A 25709-nucleotide genomic window follows, 5' to 3' on the forward strand; every position below is an offset into this window, starting at 1 on the left:
ACCAATGCATCACACTGTGGTCACATGTGTAAAAAGTACAAATCTACAAAATTAAGAACAGAGAAGTTTTTGTGTGAAACAAGATCGATGTTGGCTACAGGAAAATTTAAACATATCTTTGGAGAAAAAAGAATCTACTGTATGAATTTTAAGGGCTCAGATGGCAAGCTCATACTAAGCAAAAAAGTAAATGTCCACGAAATATACATGGTGTTTTGAAAAAGTGTTATGTTCCTACAAGAGGTAATATTGATCAAAACTAAAACAAAATGTTGCTATAATAATATGTCTGGTAAATAATACCTGTTCCCATGTACGCCATTGTATTTGTAATGAGTAATGTGTAGTATTTGGTGGTGCACATAGCATTCACAAGAGATTGCATAGAAAATTACCACAATACGCAAATGTGGACAGACGCAAAACTTCATGTAGTCATGGAGGCGAAGAATCAGGATCGCTTCAGTATGAATGTACTAGCGTGAATTGTCAGTGACAGAATCATCAGGCAACACACTTTACCAAACAGATAAACACGTGTTCTATATCACGGATTTCTGTGTGATGAATCACCAGCACTATTGGAGAATGTTACCCTTACAGAAAAAGAATGACTTTGGTTTACATACAACGAGACACCACCACATTTTCTATGGTCTGTGTACTGGTACCACACTACAATGTTTCACAGGTAATGCATTGGTTGAGGAGGTCCTGTAGTGCGGTCTCCACATTCACCGGACCTGACCCCAGTGGTATTTTTGGCTAAGGTGACATTTAACCCATAACTAGTGTAGCGAAGTTTTCGTTGCAATATTGGTATGGTGGGGTCATTATATATCAAATTTTTATTTCAATACTAGAGGGCAAAAATAAAATAAAGTCTTATAATCAACTTAATCTTAATAGTTATTAACTTTTCAAGGCTAAAACAGTTAAAAAGCTGAATAGAAGTTAACAATAACCTGCTGCAACCCAGATCAAGATCTGAATCATTGTTGCAGCAGTACTCATTCTGTACTTTAGCAAGGTTTGACTCTACCCTTTCACCTAGTATAGGTCACTTATTGCAATCAGTACGGTGGGGTTCAGTCCCCACTGAAAGAAAAATTGGTCTACGGTCACAGACTTACCTGTCGTACGCACAACCACTCTGTTCAACTGTGCAGAACACACAGTCTGAAAGATACAGATCCCTGCAGAACTTCAGTGTTAGAAATACCTAAACTAAACAAAACAAAAATTCTGGGGTCTGCGTGAACTAACCACACCACCCACTCAAATTAATTGGTGTGCATTGCACTCATAGACAATATTCAGTCAGTACAGGAGCGTGTAATGTAGTCTTAAAGGAGCCAGGTGTGCTTAAAAGAGTTTGTGATTCACTGGGAGCAAGAACTGAAGAATATGTCAGGATGTGTGGTTAAGCAAACGCAGCAGTACCTACGATGTCTTCTTCTAGGTGTAATGTCACCATCTACTTTTAAGTAAAACTTGTGTGAATTTATATGAAAGCGACCACAGAGCACTGTGTTGGCTACCACTGGCCAGTAAGCACAGAGTGGCAACATATGAGTTATAGCAACTGTAGTGATTCGAGAATTTCCACGTAAATTCTGGAACCACACGACCTGCTGCCACCTCGAACATGCGATGTTTTAAAGATAAGGGTGAGAGAGCTTATTTACTGCTCAACACATGTCTATGTGTGCAGGATTGAAGTTTGTCATGGAATTAACTTCTACGTTTTTTCTTCCTATCCTTTTTTCATTTTTCCTTCCTATTCATTTTTTTCCATTTGGAATCTTTGTGCATGTGATTTTTTTTTTGTATTAATTTTGATTTGATCATGTTATATTTTCGTCCACATTATTGCATTCATTACATCAACCCCTCATTTTGCGCATTTATTTTTAATTCCTTCTTTCACTTAAATGTTCATCTGCATTATTCTTCCCATAGCACAATAGGAATGTGTATTTTAAATGTTTGTGTGAAGATTAACATCCAAAAAAATGTACATCTTCTGCATTACGAAAAATACGTATTCAACGCTATTGGCAGTCAATAAAAACAGTTTATTTCGCGTTTTGTTTTTTGACCAACGAATCAACATTTCCACAAGTACAAATATTGTGACGGATAAATAAGAATAACTGAAATCAAATGCACAAAGAGTCCAAACGAAAACACAAAGACAGGAAGGAAAAATAAGAGCAGATGAAAAAGTTAATACCATGATTAAAGTCTCCTGCAAAGGATTAGGAATTTAAAAAAGTGATATATTTCTAACAGAATGAAAATAATGATCACAGGCATTTCGATAACCATTTGAAAATGAAATATTTTCAAGCACCTGACGAGATTCTGCATAGCAGACTGATACGCTAACCACTACGCTAGAATGTCACTATATGAACATTCGTTAATTTTAAAGCACTAGCACTACACAAAATTAAATTTTTTTTTATTATTCGCAAATGCTATCAAATGTACAGTTCGGCTTTATAAGTCGTTTAACAACTGAAAATACTATATTCTCTTTCCTCTCTGAGGTACTGGATGGGCTAAACAAAAGACTTGGAGCGCTAGGCATACGTTTTAGATTTAACTAAGGCGCTTATCGATCACAAAATATTGCTCCAGAAGTTAGACCATTACAGAATATGGAGCGTAGCTCACAACTGGTTCACCTCTTACTTTAACAACAGACAGCAAAAGGTCATTATTCACAGTGTTGGAAACGGCTGTGATGTCGGGTGTGAGTGGGGTACGGTCAAGTAGGGGGTGCCCCAGGGATCAGTGTTGGGGCCATTCATGTTCCTTATTTATATAAATGATATGCCCTCTAGTATTATGGGCAACTCTAAAATATTTCTGTTTGCTGATGACACTAGCTTGGTAGTGAAGGATGTTGTGTGCAACATTGGCTCGGTTTCAGATAGTGCAGTTCATGGCCTAAGTTCATGGTTTGTAGAAAATGAACTAACGCTAAATCACAGTAAGACTCAGTTATACAGTTCTTAACACACAATTCAACAAAACCCGATGTTTTAACTTCACAGAAAGGGCATATGATTAGTGAAACTGAACAGTTCAAATTTCCCGGTGTTCAGATAGATAGTAAACAGTCGTGGAAAGCTCACATTCAGGATCTTGTTCAAAGACTTAATGCTGCCATTTTTATTATTCGAACAGTAGCTGAAGTGAGTGGTCGTTCGACATGAAAAATAGTCTACTTTGGTTACTTTCGTTCGCTTATGTCGTATTGCATTATATTTTGGGGTAACTCTTCCCATTCTAAAAGGATTTTTCTGGCTCAGAAACGGGCGGATCGGGCAATAAGTGGTGTAAGTTCGCAAACCTCTTGTTGGACCCTGTTCACTATTCTGTGTATTTTGACATGTGCAGTATACTGCTGCATCCATTTTCAATAAGTTACCACAAGCCAGAATGAGATTTTCACTCTGCAGCGGAGTGTGAGCTGATATGAAACTTCCTGGCAGATTAAAACTGTGTGCCACACCGAGACTCGAACTCGGGACCTCTGCCTTTCGCAGGCAAGTGATGTAACAAGTGAGCTACTCAAGCAAGAGCACTTGCCTGCGAAAGGCAAAGGTCCTGAGTTCAAGTCTCGGTCTGGCACACAGTTTTAATCTGCCAGGAAGTTTCATATCAGCGCACACTCCGCTGCAGAGTGAAAATCTCATTCTGGAAACATTCCCCAGGCTGTGACTAAGCCACGTCTCCGCAATATCCTTTCTTTCAGGAGTGCTAGTTCTGCCACGCGGGATTAGCCGAGCAGTCTGAGGCGCTGCAGTCGTGGACTGTGCGGCTGGTCCTGGCGGAGGTTCGAGACCTCCTTCGGGCATGGGTGTGTGTGTTTGTCCTTAGGATAATTTAGGTTAAGTAGTGAGTAAGCTTAGGGACTGATGACCTTAGCAGTTGAGTCCCATAAAATTTCACACAGATTTGAACATTTTTGCTAGTTCTGCAGATTCGCAGGAGAGCTTCTGTAAAGTTTGGAAGGTAGGAGACGAGATACTGGCAGAAGCTACCACAAGAATTCAAAAATCTTGGCAGCATTCCACGCGCTTTCCAATCGAAACTGAAGAGTTTCCTCATGGGTCACTCCTTCTATTCTGTTGAGAAGTTCCTTGAAAAATTAAGCTGATTCTTTTGTTATATTGTTGACTACATTTACTGAAACTTGTGGCTTAAATTTTTTTGGGTTCATAAACATTTTATTTTTATGTGTTATTACTTTTATGTTGTAAGTTCACGTACTGACAAGTTGCGTGGCCTTGGAGATTTGCTCCTCAATATGGTCCTACGGAACTTGACGTGTAAATAAATAATAAATAAAACAAGTGCCCACCAGAGTGGATGGCTGCAGGGTGAGATAGCTGGAAGCACAACCCACATTGCCATACAGGTGGCTTCAAAAGCTCGACCTCATCCCTGCAGACCTCGCCTCACATGTAAGACCTTTATTACAGGCCTAAGGAAACAGAAAGGACAACATGTACTCGAGTGCCGACTGTAGAGCAATCGTGTAGAAACAGAAGTAGTGGAGTGATGGCTATGCCGGCTCACCCGTCTGCGGAGCTGCCGCTGTCGGGGCTGAGGTCTGCGGCGACGGCTACCGACCGGGGCTGGCTGAAGTCGCACTCCAGCGTGAAGGCGGCGTCCCCGGGGGCCACGAACTCGTCGTCGTGCTGCAGCACCACCACGTTGCGGTACCGCACGTCGCCCTGGCACACGCAGACACACACAGGATACTAGATATCGAAATAGACGACAGAGGGATTGAGAAACAATTAAAATCGCTCAAAAGGGGAAAGGCCGCTGGACCTGATGGGATACCAGTTCGATTCTACACAGAGTACGTGAAGGAACTTGCCCCCCTTCTAACAGCCGTGTACCATAGGTCTCTAGAAGAGCGTAGCGTTCCAAAGGATTGGAAAAGGGCACAGGTCATCCCTGTTTTCAAGAAGGGACGTCGAACAGATGTGCAGAACTATAGACCTATATCTCTAACGTCGATCAGTTGTAGAATTTTGGAACATGTATTATGTTCGAGTACAATGACTTTTCTGGAGACCAGAAATCTGCTCTGTAGGAGTCAGCATGGGTTTCGAAAAAGATGGTCGTGTGAAACCCAGCTCGTGCTATTCGTCCACGAGACTCAGAGGGCCATAGACATGGGTTCACAGGTAGATGCCGTGTTTCTTGACTTCCGCAATACGTTCGATACAGTTCCCCACTGTCGTTTAATGAACAAAGTAAGAGCATATGGACTATCAGACCAATTGTGTGATTGGATTGAAGAGTTCCTAGATAACAGAAAGCAGCAGGTCATTCTCAATGGAGAGAAGTCTTTCAAAGTAAGAGTGATTTCAGGTGTGCCGCAGGGGAGTGTCGTAGGACTATTGCTATTCACAATGTACATAAATGACATTGTGGATGACATCGGAAGTTCACAGAGGCTTTTTGCGGATGATGCTGTGGTATATCAAGAGGTTGTAACAATGGAAAATTGTACTGAAATGCAGGAGGATCTGCAATGAATTGACGCATGGTGCAGGGAATGGCAATTGAATCTCAATGTAGACAAGTGTAATGTGCTGCGAATACATAGAAAGAAAGATCCCTTATCATTTAGCTACAAAATAGCAGGTCAGCAACTGGAAGCAGTTAATTCCATAAATTATCTGGGAGTATGCATTAGGAGTGATTTAAAATAGAATGATCATATAAAGTTAATTGTTGGTAAAGCAGATGCCAGACTGAGATTCATTGGAAGAATCCTAAGGAAATGCAATCGGAAAACAAAGGAAGTAGGTTACAGTACGCTTGTTCGCCCACTGCTTGAATACTGCTCAGCAGTGTGGGATCCGTACCACCAGATAGGGTTGACAGAAGAGATAGATAAGATCCAACGGAGAGCAGCACACTTCCTTACAGGATCATTTAGTAATCGTGAAAGCGTTACAGAGATGACAGATAAATTCCAGTAGAAGACTCTGGAGGAGACACGCTCAGTAGCTCGGTATGGGCTTTTATTGAAGTTTCGAGAACATACCTTCACCAAGGAGTCGAGCAGTATATTGCTCCCTCCTACGTATATCTCGCAAAGAGACCATGAGGATAAAATCAGAGAGATTAGAGCCCACACAGAAGCATACCAACAATCCTTCTTTCCACAAATAATACGAGACTGGAATAGAAGGGAGAACCGATAGAGGTACTCAACGTACCCTCCGCCACACACCGTTAGGTGGCTTGCGGAGAAAGGATGTAGATGTAGAGATATAGACCTGATATCCTCAGCGATGTGCCTCTGTAGCCCGCGGCCAGAGAAACACTGCATGACAAAAAAAGTGAATCGCTCAGAAGTTACGGGCGGGTGTCAAAGTATCTTTGTAGACAGACACGTCACCAGCACACGTGTTGTTGCGTCCTCGCACAATTTTCCTACACCACCTATGGTGTTATCAGCGTGGCGCCATCAGGAATTTAGGGCCAATGTGGGTTTGTCGAAGATGAGAGGCAGGAACTCTCCCAGTTGGGATAGGCGTTCGATTACAGCAGGCTGGTAATTCCTGTAGAGCTGACAAGATTGGCCTGGTGAAGTAACGGATTATTACTGTCAGTCAATTCGTTCATTGTTCTGACCAACACATTTGTTTGTTGAGGTGTGAGAAAACCTCTTAATACACTCCTGGAAATGGAAAAAAGAACACATTGACACTGGTGTGTCAGACCCACCATACTTGCTCCGGACACTGCGAGAGGGCTGTACAAGCAATGATCACACGCACGGCACAGCGGACACACCAGGAACCGCGGTGTTGGCCGTCGAATGGCGCTAGCTGCGCAGCATTTGTGCACCGCCGCCGTCAGTGTCAGCCAGTTTGCTGTGGCATACGGAGCTCCATCGCAGTCTTTAACACTGGTAGCATGCCGCGACAGCGTGGACGTGAACCGTATGTGCAGTTGAAGGACTTTGAGCGAGGGCGTATAGTGGGCATGCGGGAGGCCGGGTGGACGTACCGCCGAATTGCTCAACACGTGGGGTGTGAGGTCTCCACAGTACATCGATGTTGTCGCCAGTGGTCGGCGGAAGGTGCACGTGCCCGTCGACCTGGGACCGGACCGCAGTGACGCACGGATGAACGCCAAGACCATAGGATACTACGCAGTGCCGTAGGGGACCGCACCGCCACTTCCCAGCAAATTAGGGACACTGTTGCTCCTGGGGTATCGGCGAGGACCATTCGCAACCGTCTCCATGAAGCTGGGCTACGGTCACGCACACCGTTACGCCGTCTTCCGCTCACGCCCCAACATCTTGCAGCCCGCCTCCAGTGGTGTCGCGACAGGCGTGAATGGAGGGACGAATGGAGATGTGTCGTCTTCAGCGATGAGAGTCGCTTCTGCCTTGGTGCCAATGATGGTCGTATGCGTGTTTGGCGCCGTGCAGGTGAGCGCCACAATCAGGACTGCATACGACCGAGGCACACAGGGCCAACACCCGGCATCATGGTGTGGGGAGCGATCTCCTACACTGGCCGTACACCACTGGTGATCGTCGAGGGGACACTCAATAGTGCACGGTACATCCAAACCGTCATCGAACCCATCGTTCTACCATTCCTAGACCGGCAAGGGAACTTGCTGTTCCAACAGGACAATGCACGTCCGCATGTATCCCGTGCCACCCAACGTGCTCTAGAAGGTGTAAGTCAACTACCCTGGCCAGCAAGATCTCCGGATCTGTCCCCCATTGAACATGTTTGGGACTGGATGAAGCGTCGTCTCACGCGGTCTGCACGTCCAGCACGAACGCTGGTCCAACTGAGGCGCCAGGTGGAAATGGCATGGCAAGCCGTTCCACAGGACTACATCCAGCATCTCTACGATCGTCTCCATGGGAGAATAGCAGCCTGCATTGCTGCGAAAGGTGGATATACACTGTACTAGTGCCGACATTGTGCATGCTCTGTTGCCTGTGTCTATGTGCCTGTGGTTCTGTCAGTGTAATCATGTGATGTATCTGACCCCAGGAATGTGTCAATAAAGTTTCCCCTTCCTGGGACAATGAATTCACGGTGTTCTTATTTCAATTTCCAGGAGTGTAGAATGTCAAATGCTTTCAAGAATCACTAGAAAGGACCTTTATTTATTTATTTAATCGTGTCTGAGCTACATCTGTAATTAATTAATAGGCTATATATACTAGGTTACAAATACAACTAAATAATAGTAATACACTTATATATACATTCATGATCTTCACATATCATAAGTCGTCATTATTGTCCATAGAAGGCTGATATCTCTCTCCAGTATTCGGCACACTTCACTCCAGCATTGTTGGCCAACCACAGGTCTTGGAAAGTGCATGGGGCCAGCAAGGATGGACAGGTCAACAGGTGTGTCATCGTTTGTTTTCCTCCACATTGGCAGGGCCCTTCTTCGGCGTATTCCCACCTGAACAGGTTACCCTTTGATCTTCTCATTTGACACCTAAGTCTATTTATGCTCTTCCAGATTTCATCAATTAAATTCAGTATCTCTTCTGTTACCCAAGGATTTCTACTAGCCCTCGTCTTTTTACCTACTTGATGCTCTGCTGCCTTCACTATTTCATTCCTCAAAGCTACCCATTCTTCTCCTACTGAATTTCTTTCCCCCATTCCTGTCAATTGTTCCCTTATGCTCTCCCTGAAACTCTGTACAACCTCTGGTTCTTCCAGTTTATCCAGGTCCCATCTCCTTAAATTCCCACCTTTTTGCAGTTTCTTCAGTTTTAATCTACAGTTCATAACCAATAGATTGTGGTCAGAGTCCACATCTGCCCCTGGAAATGTCTTACAATTTAAAATCTGGTTCCTAAATCTCTGTCTTACCATTATGTAATCTATCTGAAACCTTTTAGTATGCGTTACTGGGTCAAATTATGTTTCCTTCGGTAAGTGAAGGAGCGGTCGCTGCCGTAGCGAACTCAAGGATGGAGGTGTCCAGAGGCCGTAACAGCACAGAGCTTCCTGGCGAAACTTTAGGGGCTGTCTAGAGGACGAGGAATGCTTTTAGAGAGATACAGATCTACAGTGTGGAAAAAATACGACAAATTGTGAAAGCAGTAAGCGTCGCTCTTGCAGGATAGGTGGCAGCCAGGTGCTCTTAACCAAACTTGTAGAACGAATTATAAAATGACTTATTTTTACAATATGAATATTTATATATGTGTTTGGAGAGAGAGAGACTGATTTTTGTTTGAGATTTTTACTTTAAGTCGTAACTGGTACCTGAATTTTGGTTGCTGCCTCCTTGAATGGTCAGCTTCTGAACCAGTTGGTGACGTATTAACGATTTGGACGAAGTTTTTGTCCTTTAAGGTTTAAAATACGACTCTGTTAGTTACTTGGCTGTATTGCGGATGCCTTTGAGCCCAAGTTTTCGTAGCTTTTCATACCTAAGAGACCACTGTTGTAAGTAAATAAGATCAAACAGCAATCTGCTTTTCGTGGGAAAAGGAGATTGCTTGGCACACTAACTTCCTTCACACTAAACATCCTGTTACATCAAAATTGGTCAGTGGAGTTCAGCACCATACTATTGTACAAGAACATAATCCAATTACTGTGATAAAGAAATTATGAGAGGTTGTTACTTATTGAACGAAAACTATAGAGAATGCATTTCTTTTCCTGTACTTTAGTGAACTTTGTACACTTACAACTCTGCCGATTGATAGACGGCGACGACAATGAAGTTCACTTCCTTTCCCAAAAACAAGATATTTCTATTATTCACTTCCAGAAAATTTGTATAGATAAATGTTTGGCAACTCTTCCTCATACTTTACTCAGTTGTATCACTAAAATATCAATTTTCATTAAATGTAACAATACGTTCTGAGCGACAGCCTAGCAACACATCCTCTTTCCACAAGATACAGATTAACAGTTCTCTTTTTTTAAAAAAATATCAATTGTCTGTTTTCTTTGGAGTCCATACTCAAAGATTTACAACTACTATCGTTGCAGGGATTGCGAGCTAAAGAGTTTGTTGCTGTCCAGCTGCGCTTCAATTCAAGAACTTTTTAAATCAAATTTCCATTTACGGTATTTAAATACATTACTCAGCTTCTCAGAATAAAATCAGACACAAGTTAGTTTGAAAGAAGCAGTGAGGCACACACAACATTACAGAATGCTAATTGGCTCACAAAAATTATTTGGTAGCCGGAGGAAGAGCTAGCATGCATATGTGCCTTTCCTCTCATTTGTCACGATGGAAATCCATCGTGACAAATCCTGCCTAACTTTAGAGATAATTACCATTGGTCGTTAATCAAGTGAAATACGTAGGAGAAAGCACTTTGGCAGCGTATTTTTGAACTTTTCGCTGGTCAGAGCTCGCAGTCTTTACCGTAATTGGCTAGAGAGTTCCCGGTACTGCAAGAGCCAACAGAATTTCTGTAATGTCAAGCACAAACAAATGTCATCTTCAGAAGGCAGGGAGAGCACTTCATCCTAGGCGGCCACTGAGATCTCTTCGACTTTGGGAACCCAGTCACCCTCTTTGCCTTTGTCTTCTAGAGTTTCGACTGTGTCGCTAAACGGATGCAGATGCTGGGGCCAGACTCAGAGTCTGCAGCCAAGACTTCAGTGATGTGCTATGGTGGAATCAGAGTTCGGTGAGGATGTGTAGCAACTGCGTGAGTCGTGACGACTGGCCCACAAATCTATTTACAGTGAAACGTCCCTGTGAAGTCGATTCATAAGACGCTTGTCGAATTCGGTACAGCTTATACACTTTACTACCTGATTTTAGCTCAATTCATAAACTCTTCCAGAAAGACAGAGCACTTTAATAAGGCATATTGAATATTATATGCATATTTCAATGTGGGCTTTAGGTTTTGTTTTATGTGAAACGCTGAGTTGGTCTTCGTCTGCTGCGAGCAGACGATGTTGCTTCTCGTTCGAAGGAGAGCACAGGATGACCGACTTAGGTTCCCATTACCTGAACAGAGAGGTTTACCCATCTTAGTCGAAGGCTGTTTTTGTGTGTGCGGTTGGTGACGGAGGGCTACCACTCAGGTAGCTTCCGCTGCACGAGGAGCGACGTAATCTCGAAAGAGAAAGCGGCAGTCTTCGGTGAACGCTTGGTGAGTACGGATCGTAGCTCTCGACAGGGGTTTCAGGTGATAGGAAGCAGGTTGAGTTAGGACTTCGTTATGTTTAACTGTTGAAATACTTAAGAACTTCAGCTTAACTGAGGCGTGTGAAGCGAGTTATTTTTCCGAATGTGCCATAATTATACTTCGTTCAATAGGCGATTTTTGGGTGTATGAGTTAAAAGTGTGGAAGTTACCCTACTGGCCATTAAAATTGCTACACCACGAAAATGACGTTCTACAGACGCGAAATTTAACCGACAGGAGGAAGATGCTGTGTTATGCAAATGATTAGCTTTTCAGAGCATTCACACAAGGTTGGTGCCGGTGGCGACACCTACAACGTGCTGACATGAGGAAAGTTTCCAACCGATTTCTCATACACAAACAGCAGTTGACCGGCGTTGCCTGGTGAAACGTTGTTGTGATGCCTCGTGTAAGGAGGAGAAACGCGTACCACAACGTTTCCGACTTTGATAAAGGTCGGGTTGTGGCCTATCGCGACAGCGGTTTATTGTATTGCGACATTGCTGCTCGCGTTGGTCGAGATCCAATGACTGTTAACAGAATATGAAATCGGTGGGTTCAGGAGGGTAATACGGAACGCCATGCTGGATCCCAACGGCCTCGTATCTCTAGCAGTCGAGATGACAGGCACCTTATCCGCATGGCTGTAACGGATCGTGCAGCCACGTCTCGATCCCTGAGTCGACAGATGGGGACGTTTGCAAGACAACAACCATCTGCACGAACAGTTCGATGACGTTTGCAGCAGCATGGACTATCAGCTCGGTGACCATGGCTGCGGTTACCCTTGACGCTGCATCACAGACAGGAGCGCCTGCGATGGTGTACTCGATGATAAACATGGGTGCACGAATGGCAAAACGTCATTTTTCGGATGAATCCAGGTTCTGTTTACAGCATCATGATGGTCGCATCAGTGTTTGGCGACATCGCAGTAAACATACGTTGGAAGCATGTATTCGTCATCGCCATACTGGCGTAGCACCCAGTGTGATGGTATGGGGTGCCATTGGTTACATGTCTCGGTCACCTCTTGTTCTCATTGACGGCACTTTGAACAGTGGACGTTACATTTCAGATGTGTTACGACCCGTGGCTCTACCCTTCATTTGATCCCTGCGAAGTCCTACATTTCAGCAGGATAATGCACGACCGCATGTTGCAGATCCTGTATGGGCCTTTCTGGATACAGAAAATGTTTGACTGCTGCCCTGGCCAGTACATTCTCCAGATCTCATACCAACTGAAAACGTCTGGTCAATGGTGGCCGAGTAACTGGCTCATCACAATACGCCAGTCACTACTCTTGATGAACTGTGGTATTGTGTTGAAGCTGCATGGGCAGCTGTACCTGTACACGCCATCCAAGTTCTGTTTGACTCAATGCCCAGGTATATCAAGGCCGTTATTACGGCCAGAGGTGGTTGTTCTGGGTACTAATTTCTCAGGATCTATGCACCCAAATTGCGTGAAAATGTAATCACATATCAGTTCTAGTGTAATATATTTGTCCAATGAATACCCATTTATCATCTGCGTTTTTTCTTAGAGTAGCAATTTTAATGGCCAGTAGTGTACTTTGTTCATTTTGAACAACGATGAAGTATAATTTCAAATGGTAAATTTGATTAGGATCACTTCAACCGTACATGAGTGTAATATTGTCTCGAAGCAAGTATGATTTTCAATCTTATATTTTGTGGAACTTGCTTTTATCTTTATGTGTCGATTTTGTGCCATGTGTTTGGTAATCAATGACCCTTCTGGTCCACCATGACACCAGAATGGGCTTTATTTTAACAGTTTGCTTGTTCAATCAGCTATAATTTCTGGAAGAATATCTGTTCTTTCGTGCGCATTCTACAAAGCAGCACAACAATTTGATTCGGAATGCACCACGTGCTCTACTTTGGCCATTTGCAATCAGCGGATGCAGTTAGTATGTTGAATAATTATCGCACAACCTTGCGCATTGGTTGGACCTCTGTCCAAAATAGTGCATACATAGAACCATAATGCAAATCGCACTCAGATATTTTTATGGTATGAATGCAAAGGAGATGATAGTATGATTGTCTCCCACCCCCGTTTTCTGTGTTTCTTCTTGCTGTAGTTAAATTGTTCTCTGTTACATTCTCAAGTAATTCTCACTTAAATATTTCTAGTCAGGCACCAGTTATGTGTAGTTTTGGATGTGCAACCAAATACTTAGATACAATAAATGATCGACATGAAAGATAAATTCTGTGGTATTGATCTTACCCACTTACTCCGTTTTCCAATCCTGAATTAATGAAGTTGCTTCATGCACGACGTGGAGTGTTATTTATCTGGCTACTCAAAGAAATTTGCGTACTTGTAATTAAACTATTGAAGTAATTATACTTATAATTTTCCAGCTCCGTTTTTTCTAAACGGTTAGGAAGGGCTTGGGCTGGTGGTGACCCTGAATTCCTGAATTTTTTTCATTATTTGTGTGAGGGGAGCAGGTAGAAATGCGAGATAACGTATATGGCTCGATGAGAAACGTAGTGAAGATAGTAATACGTTAGAAGAGATTGGTTTGGCTTAACTGAATTCACTACGCCAGCTCAGTTGACCACTTGACTTATAAGGTTCCTGCACAAGTTCACTGCATTTTTTCCGTAATTTTAATAAACGCAACAGATACACATAAGAGAGATTTTAATCATCAGGTAGATGCCGTGTTTCTTGACTTCCGCAAGGCATTCGATACAGTTCCCCACAGTCATTTAATGAACAAAGTAAGAGCATATGGACTATCAGACCAATTGTGTGATTGAATTGAAGAGTTCCTTGGTAACAGAACGAAGCATGTCATTCTCAATGGAGAGAAGTCTTCCGAAGTAAGAGTGATTTCAGGTGTGCCGCAGGCGAGTGTCGTAGGACCGTTGCTATTCACAATATACATAAGTGACCTTATGGATAACATCGGAAGTTCACTGAGGCTTTTTGCGGATGATGCTGTGGTATATTGAGAGGTTGTAACAATGGAAAATTGTACTGAAATGCAGGAGGATCTGCAATGAATTGACGCATGGTGCAGCGAATGGCAACTGAATCTCAATGTAGACAAGTGTAATGTGCTGCGAATACACAGAAAGATAGATCCCTTATCATTTAGCTACAATATAGCAGGTCAGCAACTGGAAGCAGTTAATTCCATAAATTATCTGGAAGTATGCATTGGGAGTGATTTAAAATGGAATGATCATATAAAATGGATTGTTGGTAAAGCAGATGCCAGACTGAGATTCATTGGAAGAATCCTAAGGAAATGCAATCCAAAAACAAAGGAAGTAGGTTACAGTACACTTGTTCGCCCACTGCTTGAATACTGCTCAGCAGTGTGGGATCCGTACCAGATAGGGTTGATAGAAGAGATAGAGAAGATCCAACGGAGAGCAGCACGCTTCATTACAGGATCATTTAGTAATTGCAAAAGCGCTACAGAGATGATAGATATACTCCAGTGGAAGACTCTGCAGGAGAACGCTCATTAGCTCGGTACGGGCTTTTGTTGAAGTTTCGAGAACATACCCTCAGCAAGTAGTCAGGCAGTATATTGCTCCCTCGTACGTATATGTTGCGAAGAGACCATGAGGATAAAATGAGAGAGATTAGAGCCCACACAGAGGCATACCGACGATCTTTCTTTCCATGAACAATACGAGACTGGAATAGAAGGGAGAACCGATAGAGGTACTCAAGGTACCCTCCGCCACACACCGTCAGATGGCTTGCGGAGTATGGATGTAGATGTAGATGTAGATATTCTCCTTCACTATTTGAAACAGTGTGTCAACGCAGGGATAACTCTTCGATTCTGCGCCTATAGAAGTCTCACGGCTCTCAGGTAAAGAACTCGTTGAGGCACGTTTGGTGCGCACTTTCACCCAGGAAATGCCGGATCGCCGAACAGGCTCACCTCGTTGAGCGCGTTGCAGGCGTCGAGCGGCAGCTGCATGGAGAAGCGGGTGCCGCCGTCGGCGTCCAGGAAACAGGGGGGCCGGCGCTCGTGGAAGGAGCCGCGCGTGTACAGCACGCCGCGGAAGTCGCGCGCCGTCGCCACGCGCACATGCATCGCGTCCGCGCCGCAGCGCAGCTCCACACGCTCGAACGAGGCCGCGTCGCCGTCCACGTGCATCGCGCCGCCGACGTCGCCCGACTCCCACAGCTCTGGGCCTGAAACGACACAGTCCAGCTACTGCAGTGCGCGTGTAGAGGCGGGCACAGCGGGTGCGCACTACAACCTGTGCAGAGGGGGAGAGGCAGAGCATACTCTGTGGCATCACCAGGCTGGGTATAGTCTCAGTCATAAGCCTTAAAACATCAAGTCAGACAAGGTACCGATATTTATGGATGACCATCTTACCTGAGGTTGTACTGAGTTTCAGGGACAGCATAGGGGAACAATTGACAGGAATGGGGGAAAGAAATACAGTAGAAGAAGAATGGGTAGCTCTGAGGGATGAAGTAGTGAAGGCAACAGAGGATCTAGTAGATAAAAAGACGAGGGCTAGCAGGAGTCCTTGCATAACAGAAGAAATATTGACATTAATTGATGAAAGGAGAAAATATAAAAATGCAGTAAATGAAGCAGGCAAAAATGAATCCAAACGTCTCAAATATGAGATCGGCAGGAAGTGCAAAATGGCTAAGCAGGGATGGATAGAGGACAAATGTAAGGATGTAGACGCTTATCTCAGTAGGGGTAGGATACTGCCTACAGGAAAATTAAAGGGACCTTTGGAGAAAAGAGAGTCACTTGTGTGAATATCAAGAGCTCAGATGGAAACCCAGTTCTAAGCAAAGAAGGGAAAGCAGAAAGATGGAAGGAGTATATAGAGGGTCTATACAAGGGCGTTGTACTTGAGGACAATATTATGAAAATGGAAGAGGATCTAGGTGAAGATGAAATGGGAGATACGATACTGCGCAAAGAGTTTGACAGCGGACTGAAAGACCTGAGGCGAAACAAGGCCCCGGGAGTAGACATCATTCCATTAGAACTACTGACGGCCTAGGGAGAGCCAGTCCTAACAAAACTCTACCATCTGAGCAAGATGTATGAGACAGACGAAATAACCTCAGACTTCAAGAAGAATATAATAATTCCAATCACAAAGAAAGCAGGTGCTGACAGATGTGAAAATTACCGAACTATCAGTTTAATAAGTCCGAGCTGCGAAATACTAATGCGAATTCTTTACACACGAATGGAAAAACTGGTAGAAGCCGACCTCGGGGAAGATCAGTTTGGATTCCGTAGAAATGTTGGAACACGTGAGGCAATACTGACCTTACGGCTTATCTTAGAAGAAACATTAAGGAAAGGCAAACTCTTTTTCTAGCATTAGAGAAAGCTTTTCACAATGTAGACTGGAATACTCTCTTTCAAATTCTGAAGGTGGAAGGGGTAAAATACAGGGATCAAAAGGCTATTTACAATTTGTACAGAAACCAGATGGCAGTTATAAGAGTCGAGGGGCATGAAAGGGAAGCAGTGGTTGGGAAGGGAGTGAGACAGGGTTGTAGCCTCTCCCCAATGTTATTCAATCTGCATATTGAGCAAGCAGTGAAGGAAACAAAAGAAAAATTCGGAGCAGGTATTAAAATCCATGGAGAAGAAATAAAAACTTTGAGGTTCGCCGATGATATTGTAATTCTGTCAGAGACAGCAAATTACTTGGAAGAGCAGCTGAACGGAATGGACAGTGTCTTGAAAGGAGGGTATAAGATGAACATCAACAAAAGCAAAACGAGGATAATGGAATGTAGTCGAATTAAGTCGTGTGATTCTAGGGGAACTAGATTAGGAAATGAGACGCTTAAAGTAGTAAATGAGTTTCGGTATTTGGGGAGCAAAATAATTGATGATGATCGAAGTGGATAGAATATAAAATGTAGACTGGCAACGGCAAGGAAAGCGTTTCTAAAGAAGAGAAATTTGTTAAGGTCGGGTATAGATTTAAGTGTCAGGAAGTCGTTTCTGAAAGTATTTGTATGGAGTGCAGCTATGTATGGAAGTGAAACGTGGACGATAAATACTTTGGACAAGAAGAGAATAGAAGCTTTCGAAGAAGAATGCTGCAGAAGAATGCTGAAGATTAGATGGGTGGATCACGTAACTAATGAGGAGGTATTGAATAGGATTGGGGAGAAGAGAAGTTTGTAGCACAACTTGACCAGAAGAAGGGATCGGTTGGTAGGACATGTCCCGAGGCATCAAGGGATCACAAGTTTAGCATTGGAGGCCAGCGTGGAGGGTAAAACTCGTAGAGGGAGACCAAGAGATGAGTACAGTAAGCAGATTCAGAAGGATGTAGGTTGCAGTAGGTACTGGGAGATGAAGAAGCTTGCACGGGATAGAGTAGCATGGAGAGCTGCAACAAACCAGTCTCAGGACTGAAGACCACAACAACAACAACAACAACAACAACCTTACTACATCGACAAGGGACTTCAGCTGACAGTATATATGAGAAAAAGTACCACCACGTCTGTGGTAGTGATACTGTGCTCATTACCAGTGTAGTACTCATAATATTATCGTTACTTATCTGTAATACTACACATATCAAAAAAGTTTTTGCATCACCCCAGTTTCCAGAACTCCTGAAGATAGATGTTGACTGTGGATATTGTATCATACAGTCCCTTTGACTGTTCAGAGATGTCACTAAACCCACCCAAATGTGTATACATGAGCAGCGCCTATTAGATGGAGGGGGTCCGACAGCCGATCAGTTCCAGTCATTCCGCCAGGAAGGAGGTACATGGCTCGTGTTGTCTGGAGTTCAGCCATGCCTAGATGGTCAATATCGCGGTTCGATCACGTCTGCATTGTTACTTTGTGCCATGAAGGGCTCTCAACAGGGGAAGTGTCCAGGCGTCTCTGACTGAACCAGAACAGTGCTGTTCGCACATGGAGGAGATACAGCAAGACAGGAACTGTCAATGACATGCCTCGCTCAGGCCGCCCGAGGGCTACTACTGCAGTGGATGACCGCTACCTACGGATTATGGTTCGGAGAAACGCTGACAGCAACGCCACCATGTCGAATAATGCTTTTTGTGCAGAAAAAAGACCTCGTGTTAAGACTCAAACTGTGCGCAATAGGCTGCGTGATGTGCAACTTGTCTCCTGACGTCCGTGGTGAGGTCTATCTTTGCAACTGCGACACCGTGCAACATGGTACAGATGAGCCCAACAACATGCCAAATGGACCGCTCAGGATTGGCATCGCATTCTCTTCATGGACGAGTGTCGCTTATGCCTTCAACCAGACAATGTTCGGAGATGTGTTTGGAGGCAACCCAGTCAGGCTGAACGCCTCAGACACATCGTGCAGCGAGCGCAGCAAGGGGTGGCATTATGTGGGGGTGACCTACGCCGGTGGTGGTCATGGAATGCGCCATAACGGTTGTACAATACGTTAATGCCATCCTCCGACTGATAGTGGAACCGTATCGGCAGCATATTGGCGAGGCATTCGTCTTGATGGACGCCAATTCGCTCCCCCATCATGCGCATCTTGTGAATGACTTCCCTCAGGATAACGACATCGCTCGACTAGAGTGGCCAGCATGATCTCCAGACATGAACCCTATCGACATGTCTGGGATGGATTGAAAACGGCTGTTTTGGGACGATATGACCTTTCAACCACTTTTAGGGATCTACGTCGAATCGATGTGTAAGTAGGCTGTTTAGGTTTTATTATTGGTAACGCCACGTAGCGCTCTGTGTGAAAATCACTGGCTGTGCTGTGTGCAGTCTGTGGCTAGTTTGCATTGTTGACTGCCATTGTAGTGTTGGGCAGTGGCAGCTGGATGTTAACAGCGCGTAGCATTGCGCAGTTGGAGGTGAGCCGCCAGCAGTGGTGGATGTGGGGAGAGAGATGGCGGAGTTTTGAAATTTGTCATGAACTGCTATATATATATATATGAGATGATATTAAGGTAAATACATTGTTTGTTCTCTATTAATATCTTTCATTTGCTAACTATGCCTATCAGTAGTTAGTGCCTTCTGTAGTTTGAATCTTTTATTTAGCTGGCAGTAGTGGCGCTCGCTGTATTGCAGTAGTTCGAGTAACCAAGATTTTTGTGAGGTAAGCGATTTGTGAAACGCATAGTTTAATGTTAGTCAGGGCCATTCATTTGTAGGGTTTTTGAAAGTCAGATTGCGTTGCGCTAAAATAAAAAATATTGTGTGTCAGTTTAAGGACAGTCATGTACAATTGTTCAAAGGGGACGTTACATATGAACGTTTGGGCAGGCATTGTTGGTGATGTCTTGATTGGGCCCCTCGTTCTTCCACCTACGCTCAATGGAGCACGTTATCACGATTTCATATGGGATACTTTACCTGTGCTGCTAGAACGTATGGGGACGTTACATATATGTAACGTCCCCTTCATGACAAATTTCAAAACTCCGCCATCTCTCTCCCCACATCCACCACTGCTGGCGGCTCACCTCCAACTGCGCAACGCTACGCGATGTTCACATCCAGCTGCCGCTGCCCAACACTACAATGGCAGACAACAATGCAAACTAGCCACAGACTGCACACAGCACAGCCAGTGATTTTGATACAGAGCGCTACGTAACCTTGGCAATAAGAAAACATAAACAGCCTACTTACAGACGTTGAGGAGTGGGACAATGTGGACCAACAGTGCCTTGATGAACTTGTGGATAGTATGCCACGACGAATACAGGCATCGATGCAAGGGGATGTGCTACTGGCTATTAGAGGTACCGGTGAGTAGAACAATCTGGACCACCACCTGTGAAGGTCTCGCTGTATGGTGGTACAACATGGAATTTGTGGTTTTCATGAGCAATAAAAAGGGCAGAAATGATGTTTATGTTGATCTCTATTTCAATTTTCTGTACGGGTTCCGGAATGCTTCGAACCGAGGTGATGCAAAACTTTTTGGATGTGTTTATACCGGGTGTTACAAAATGATACCGCCAAACTTTCAGCAAACATTCCACACACACAAAGAAAGAAAATATGTCACGTGGACATGTGTCTGGAAACGCTTACTTTCCATGTCACAGCTCATTTTATTACTTCTCTTTGTTACATAAAATGTTCAAAATGTCCTCCGTTAGCGAGGATACATGCATCCATCCTCCATCGCATGGAGTCCCTGATGCGCTGATGCAGCCCTGGAGAATGGCGTATTGTATCACAGCCGTCCACAGTACGAGCACGAAGAGTCTCTACATTTGGTACCGGGGTTGCATAGACGAGAGCTTTCAAATGCCCCCATAAATGAAAGTCAAGAGGGTTGAGGTCAGGAGAGCGTGGAGGCCACGGAATTGGTCCGCCTCTACCAATCCGTCGGTCACCGAATCTGTTGTTGAGAAACGTACGAACACTTCGACTGAAATGTGCAGGAGCTGCATCGTGCGTGAACCACATGTTGTGTCGTACTTGTAAAGGCACATGTTCTAGCAGCACAGGTAGAGTATCCCGTATGAAATCGTGATAACGTGCTCCATTGAGCGTAGGTGGAAGAACATGGGGCCCAATCGAGACATCACCGACAATGCCTGCCAAAACGTTCACAGAAAATCTGTGTCGATGACGTGATTTCACAATTGCGTGCGGATTCTCGTCAGCCCACACATGTTGATTGTGAATATCTACAATTTGATCACGTTGGAATGAAGCCTCATCCGTAAAAACATTTGTACTGAAATGAGGACTGACGCATTGTCGGATGAACCATTCGCAGAAGTGTACCCGTGGAGGCCAATCAGCTGCTGATAGTGCCTGCACACGCTGTACACGGTACGGAAACAACTGGTTCTCCCGTAGCACTCTCCATACAGTGACGTGGTCAACGTTACCTTGTACAGCAGCAACTTCTCTGACGCTGACATTAGGGTTATCGTCAACTGCAGGAAGAATTGCCTCGTCCGTTGCAGGTTTCCTCGTCGTTCTAGGTCTTCCCCAGTCGCGAGTCATTGGCTGGAATGTTCCGTGCTCCCTAAGACGCCGATCAATTTGCTTCCAACGTCTTCCTGTCGGGACACCTTCGTTCTGGAAATCTGTCTCGATACAAACGTACCGCGCCACGGCTATTGCCCCGTGCTAATCCGTACATCAAATGGGCATCTGCCAACTCCGCATTTGTAAACATTGCACTGACTGCAAAACCAGGTTCGTGATGAACACTAACCTGTTGATGCTACGTACTGATGTGCTTGATGCTAGTACTGTAGAGCAATGAGTCGCATGTCAACACAAATACCGAAGTCAACATTTCAATAGAAGTAATAAAATGAGTTCTAACATGGAAAGTAAGCGTTTTCGGACACATGTCCACATAACATATTTTCTTTATTTGTGTGTGAGGAATGTTTCCTGAAAGTTTGGCCGTACCTTTTTGGAACACCCTGTATAAACACAAATCGGCCTTATTACCAAAACTATTGAAACTTTGTTGATACATTTACTTCAGACTTTTACATGACACTCTAAGCAACATTTGGAAACCCGTAGGATACATATTTTAAATATGTATATGATATCCACAGAGGTGGAAAAAGTGCGACGCTTGCTAATATCGTGTCACATCTTCTTTCGCCTGCCGTAGTGCGACAACGCGACGTGTCATGGACGCAACAGGTCGCTGGCAGTCCCGGGCACGAGCACTGAGCCGTGTTTCCACCACAGCCCTTCATACGAGGTGCATTCAAGTTCCAAGGTCTCCGATTTTTTTTCTAATTAACTACTTACCCGAAATCGATGAAACTGGCGTTACTTCTCGACGTAATCGCCCTGCAGACGTACACATTTTTCACAACGCTGACGCCATGATTCCGTGGCAGCGGCGAAGGCTTCTTTAGGAGACTGTTCTGGCCACTGGAAAATCGCTGAGGCAATAGCAGCACGGCTGGTGAATGTGCGGCCACGGAGAGTGTCTTTCATTGTTGGAAAAAGCCAAAAGTCACTAGGAGCCAGGTCAGGTGAGTAGGGAGCACGAGGAATCACTTCAAAGTTGTTATCACGAAGAAACTGTTGCGTAACGTTAGCTCGATGTGCAGGTGCGTTGTCTCGGTGAAACAGCACGCGCGCAGCCCTTCCCGGACGTTTTTGTTGCAGTGCAGGAAGGAATTTGTTCTTCAAAACATTTTCGTAGGATGCACCTGTTACCGTAGCGCTCTTTGGGTAAGGATTACACCCTCGCTGTCCCAGAATGTGGACACCATACTTTTTTCAGCACTGGCGGTTACCGGAAATTTTTTTGGTGGCGGTGAATCTGTGTGCTTCCATTGAGCTGACTGGCGCTTTGTTTCTGGATTGAAAAATGGCATCCACGTCTCATCCATTGTAACAACCGACGAAAAGAAAGTCCCATTCGTGCTGTCATAGCAGGTGAACATTGCTTGGCAACGTGCCACAGTGGCAGCCGTGTGGTCGTCCGTCAGCATTCGTGGCACCCACCTGGATGACACTTTTCGCATTTTCAGGTCGTCGTGCAGGATTGTGTGCACAGAACCCACAGAAATACCAACTCTGGAGGCGATCTGTTCAACAGTCATTCGACAATCCCCCAAAACAATTCTCTCCACTTTGTCGATCATGTCGTCAGACCAGCTTGTGCGAGCCCGAGGTTGTTTCGGTTTGTTGTCACACGATGTTCTGCCTTCATTAAACTGTCGCACCCACGAACGCACTTTCGACACATCCATAACTCCATCACCACATGTCTCCTTCAACTGTCGATGAATTTCAATTCGTTTCACACCACGCAAATTCAGAAAACGAATGATTGCACGCTGTTCAAGTAAGGAAAACGTCGCCATTTTAACTATTTAAAACAGTTCTCATTCTCGCCGCTGGCGGTAAAATTCCATCTGCCGTAGGGTGCTGACATCTCTGGGATGTATTGACAATGAACGCGGCCTCATTTTAAAACAATGCGCATGTTTCTATCTCTTTCCAGTCTGGAGAAAAAAAATCGGAGGCCTTAGAACTTGAATGCACCTCGTACCTTCAGAAGTGTTGCCAGTGCAGGATTTTCTGCACGAACTGAAAAAATGTTTCAAATGGCTCTGAGCACTATGGGACTTAACATCTGTGGTCATCAGTCCCCTAGAACTTAGAACTACTTAAACCTAACGAACCTAAGGACATCACACACATCCATGCCCGAGGCAGGATTCGAACCTGCGACCGTAGCAGTCGCGCGGTTCCGGACTGCGCGCCTAGAACCGCTAGACCACCGCGGCCGGCTGCACGAACTGACCTCTCGATCATGTCCCATAAACGTTCTTTGTCATTTATGTCAGGCGATCTCAGTGGTCAAATGTTTCTTTCGAAATATCCGGAATGTTCTTCACACCAATTGAAAAAACTCTGGCCTGTGGCAGGGAGCACTTCCAATCAGATAAATTCCACCACCACTGTTCGGTAACATGACGTCCATGCATTGCTGAAAACGTTCCCCAAGTAGCCGAACATCCGGAGGACCCAGTCCATTCCATGCAAACACGGCGCACACCAGTATGGAGCCACGACCAGCTTGCACAATGCCTTTCTGACAACTCGGATCCGTGGCTTTGTGGGGTCTGCGCCACTCTCGAACCCTACCATCACCAACTGAAATCTGGACTCATCTAACCAGGCCAATCGTCTACCGTCCAACCAATATGGTTACGAGCCCACGGGAGGTGCTGAAGGCGATGTCATGCTGTTAGCAAAGCCACTTGCACCAGTGATCTGCTGCCTTAAAGCCACATTTCGCTGCAATCTCCTAACAGATACGTTCGTAGTACGGCCCATATTGGTTTCTGCGGTGATTTCGTGCAGCATTGCTTGTCTGCTAGCACTGACAAGTCTACGCATACAGCTCTCCTCTCAGTGGTTAAGTGAAGGCCGTCGCCAACGGCGTTGTCCATGGTGTGGCGTGACGCCTGAAATGTGTAATTTCTCGGCACGCTCTTGACACTGTGGACCTTGAGATACTGAATTCGCTAACAATTTCCGAAATGGAATGTACCATGCGTCTAGCTCTAACTACTGTTACGCGCTCGAAGTGCGTTAATTAGCATCATGCGGCCATAATCTCGTCAGAAATACTTACAAATGAATCACCTGAATGAAAATGATACGCTTGCCATCCGTACATGTGTATATCGCTATGCCATGGCTTTCATCACCTCACTGTATACATATGTGCCAGGTGATCAAAAAGTCAGTATAAATTTGAAAACTGAATAAATCACGGAATAATGTAGATAGAGAGGTACAAATTGACACACATGCTTGGAATGACATGGGGTTTTATTAGAACCAAAAAAATACAAAAATTCAAAAAATGACCGACAGATGGCGCTTCATCTGATCAGAATAGCAATAATTAGCATAACAAAGTGAGAGAAAGCAAAGATGATGTTCTTCACAGGAAATGCTCAATATGTCCTCCATCATTCCTTAACAATAGCTGTAGTCGAGGAATAATGTTGTAAACAGCACTGTAAAGCATGTCTGGAGTTATGGTGAGGCATTGGCGCTGGATGTTGTCTTTCAGCATCCCTAGAGATGTCGGTCGATCACGATACACTTGCGGCTTCAGGTAACCCCAAAGCCAATAATCGCACGGACTGAGGTCTGGGGACCTGGGAGGCCAAGCATGACGAGAGTGGCGGCTGAGCACACGATCATCACCAAACGACGCGCGCAAGAGATCTTTCACGCGTCTAGCAATACTTTTTTTTTTTTTTGGTTCTAATAAAACCCCATGTCATTCCAAGCATGTGTGTCAATTTTTACCCCTCTATCTACGTTATTCCATGGTTTATTAAGTTTTCAAATTTATACTGACTTTTTGATCACCTGGTACATTACAATACCTACAGAGGAAACATTCTTAGAAAAAGTTTCGAAAAGTTCTTGACCGATTTACTCCAAATGGATACATAACGCTGTAATAAAAGTTTGTACAGATATATCCTGAACATTTCTTTAAAAAGAATGTACAGATTCCCTGCTAAAAACGACTCACACGTCGAAAGTGCTGTGCTATGCCGTGTAATACCCACCACACTATGTTCTAGCCACAAGATGTTAAAATGAACTAAGTGTACAAACTTCAACAAATACTATCGATACTACAATATTTTAAACGTAGCCGCACAACAGCAACGGTTCCACGTAATAAAATTATAAATAGCCGACCAGTTGCAATGGATAAAGACATTCTTTACCTAGGTTTCAACAAATATAAATTTGTCTTCTTCAGAAGGTAGCCTAAGGACAATGAACATCATAGCTTACATTAGAAAAGTATGAAATTTAAGCCAAGAATAACTTTTAACACAATTAGATAACTCTTGCATTACAGAAGTATGATAACGACGAGTGATACTTACAATTTTACATTAGTAAGGACTAATGTACCATCGCCGTTTTTTCAAATGTCGGCATAGATCCAGTTGT

General features: G+C 44.3%; 1 protein-coding gene across 2 annotated transcripts in view; it reads right to left on the reverse strand.

The window, feature by feature from the left end:
• The window catches only part of LOC124554098, a 207078-nt gene that overhangs the window by 24081 nt on the left and 157288 nt on the right, over nt 1-25709 (reverse strand). For both annotated transcript variants that reach the window (XM_047128163.1, XM_047128162.1), the window contains exons 2-3: nt 15168-15424; nt 4597-4754 (exon numbers count right to left, since the gene is read on the reverse strand). In XM_047128163.1, the coding sequence (XP_046984119.1) occupies nt 4597-4754; nt 15168-15424 (415 nt within the window). The remainder of the gene's footprint in view (nt 1-4596; nt 4755-15167; nt 15425-25709) is intronic.

Source organism: Schistocerca americana, chromosome 11 (genome assembly GCF_021461395.2).
Source record: "Schistocerca americana isolate TAMUIC-IGC-003095 chromosome 11, iqSchAmer2.1, whole genome shotgun sequence".
In the NCBI taxonomy this organism is placed as follows: Eukaryota; Metazoa; Arthropoda; class Insecta; order Orthoptera; family Acrididae; genus Schistocerca; species Schistocerca americana.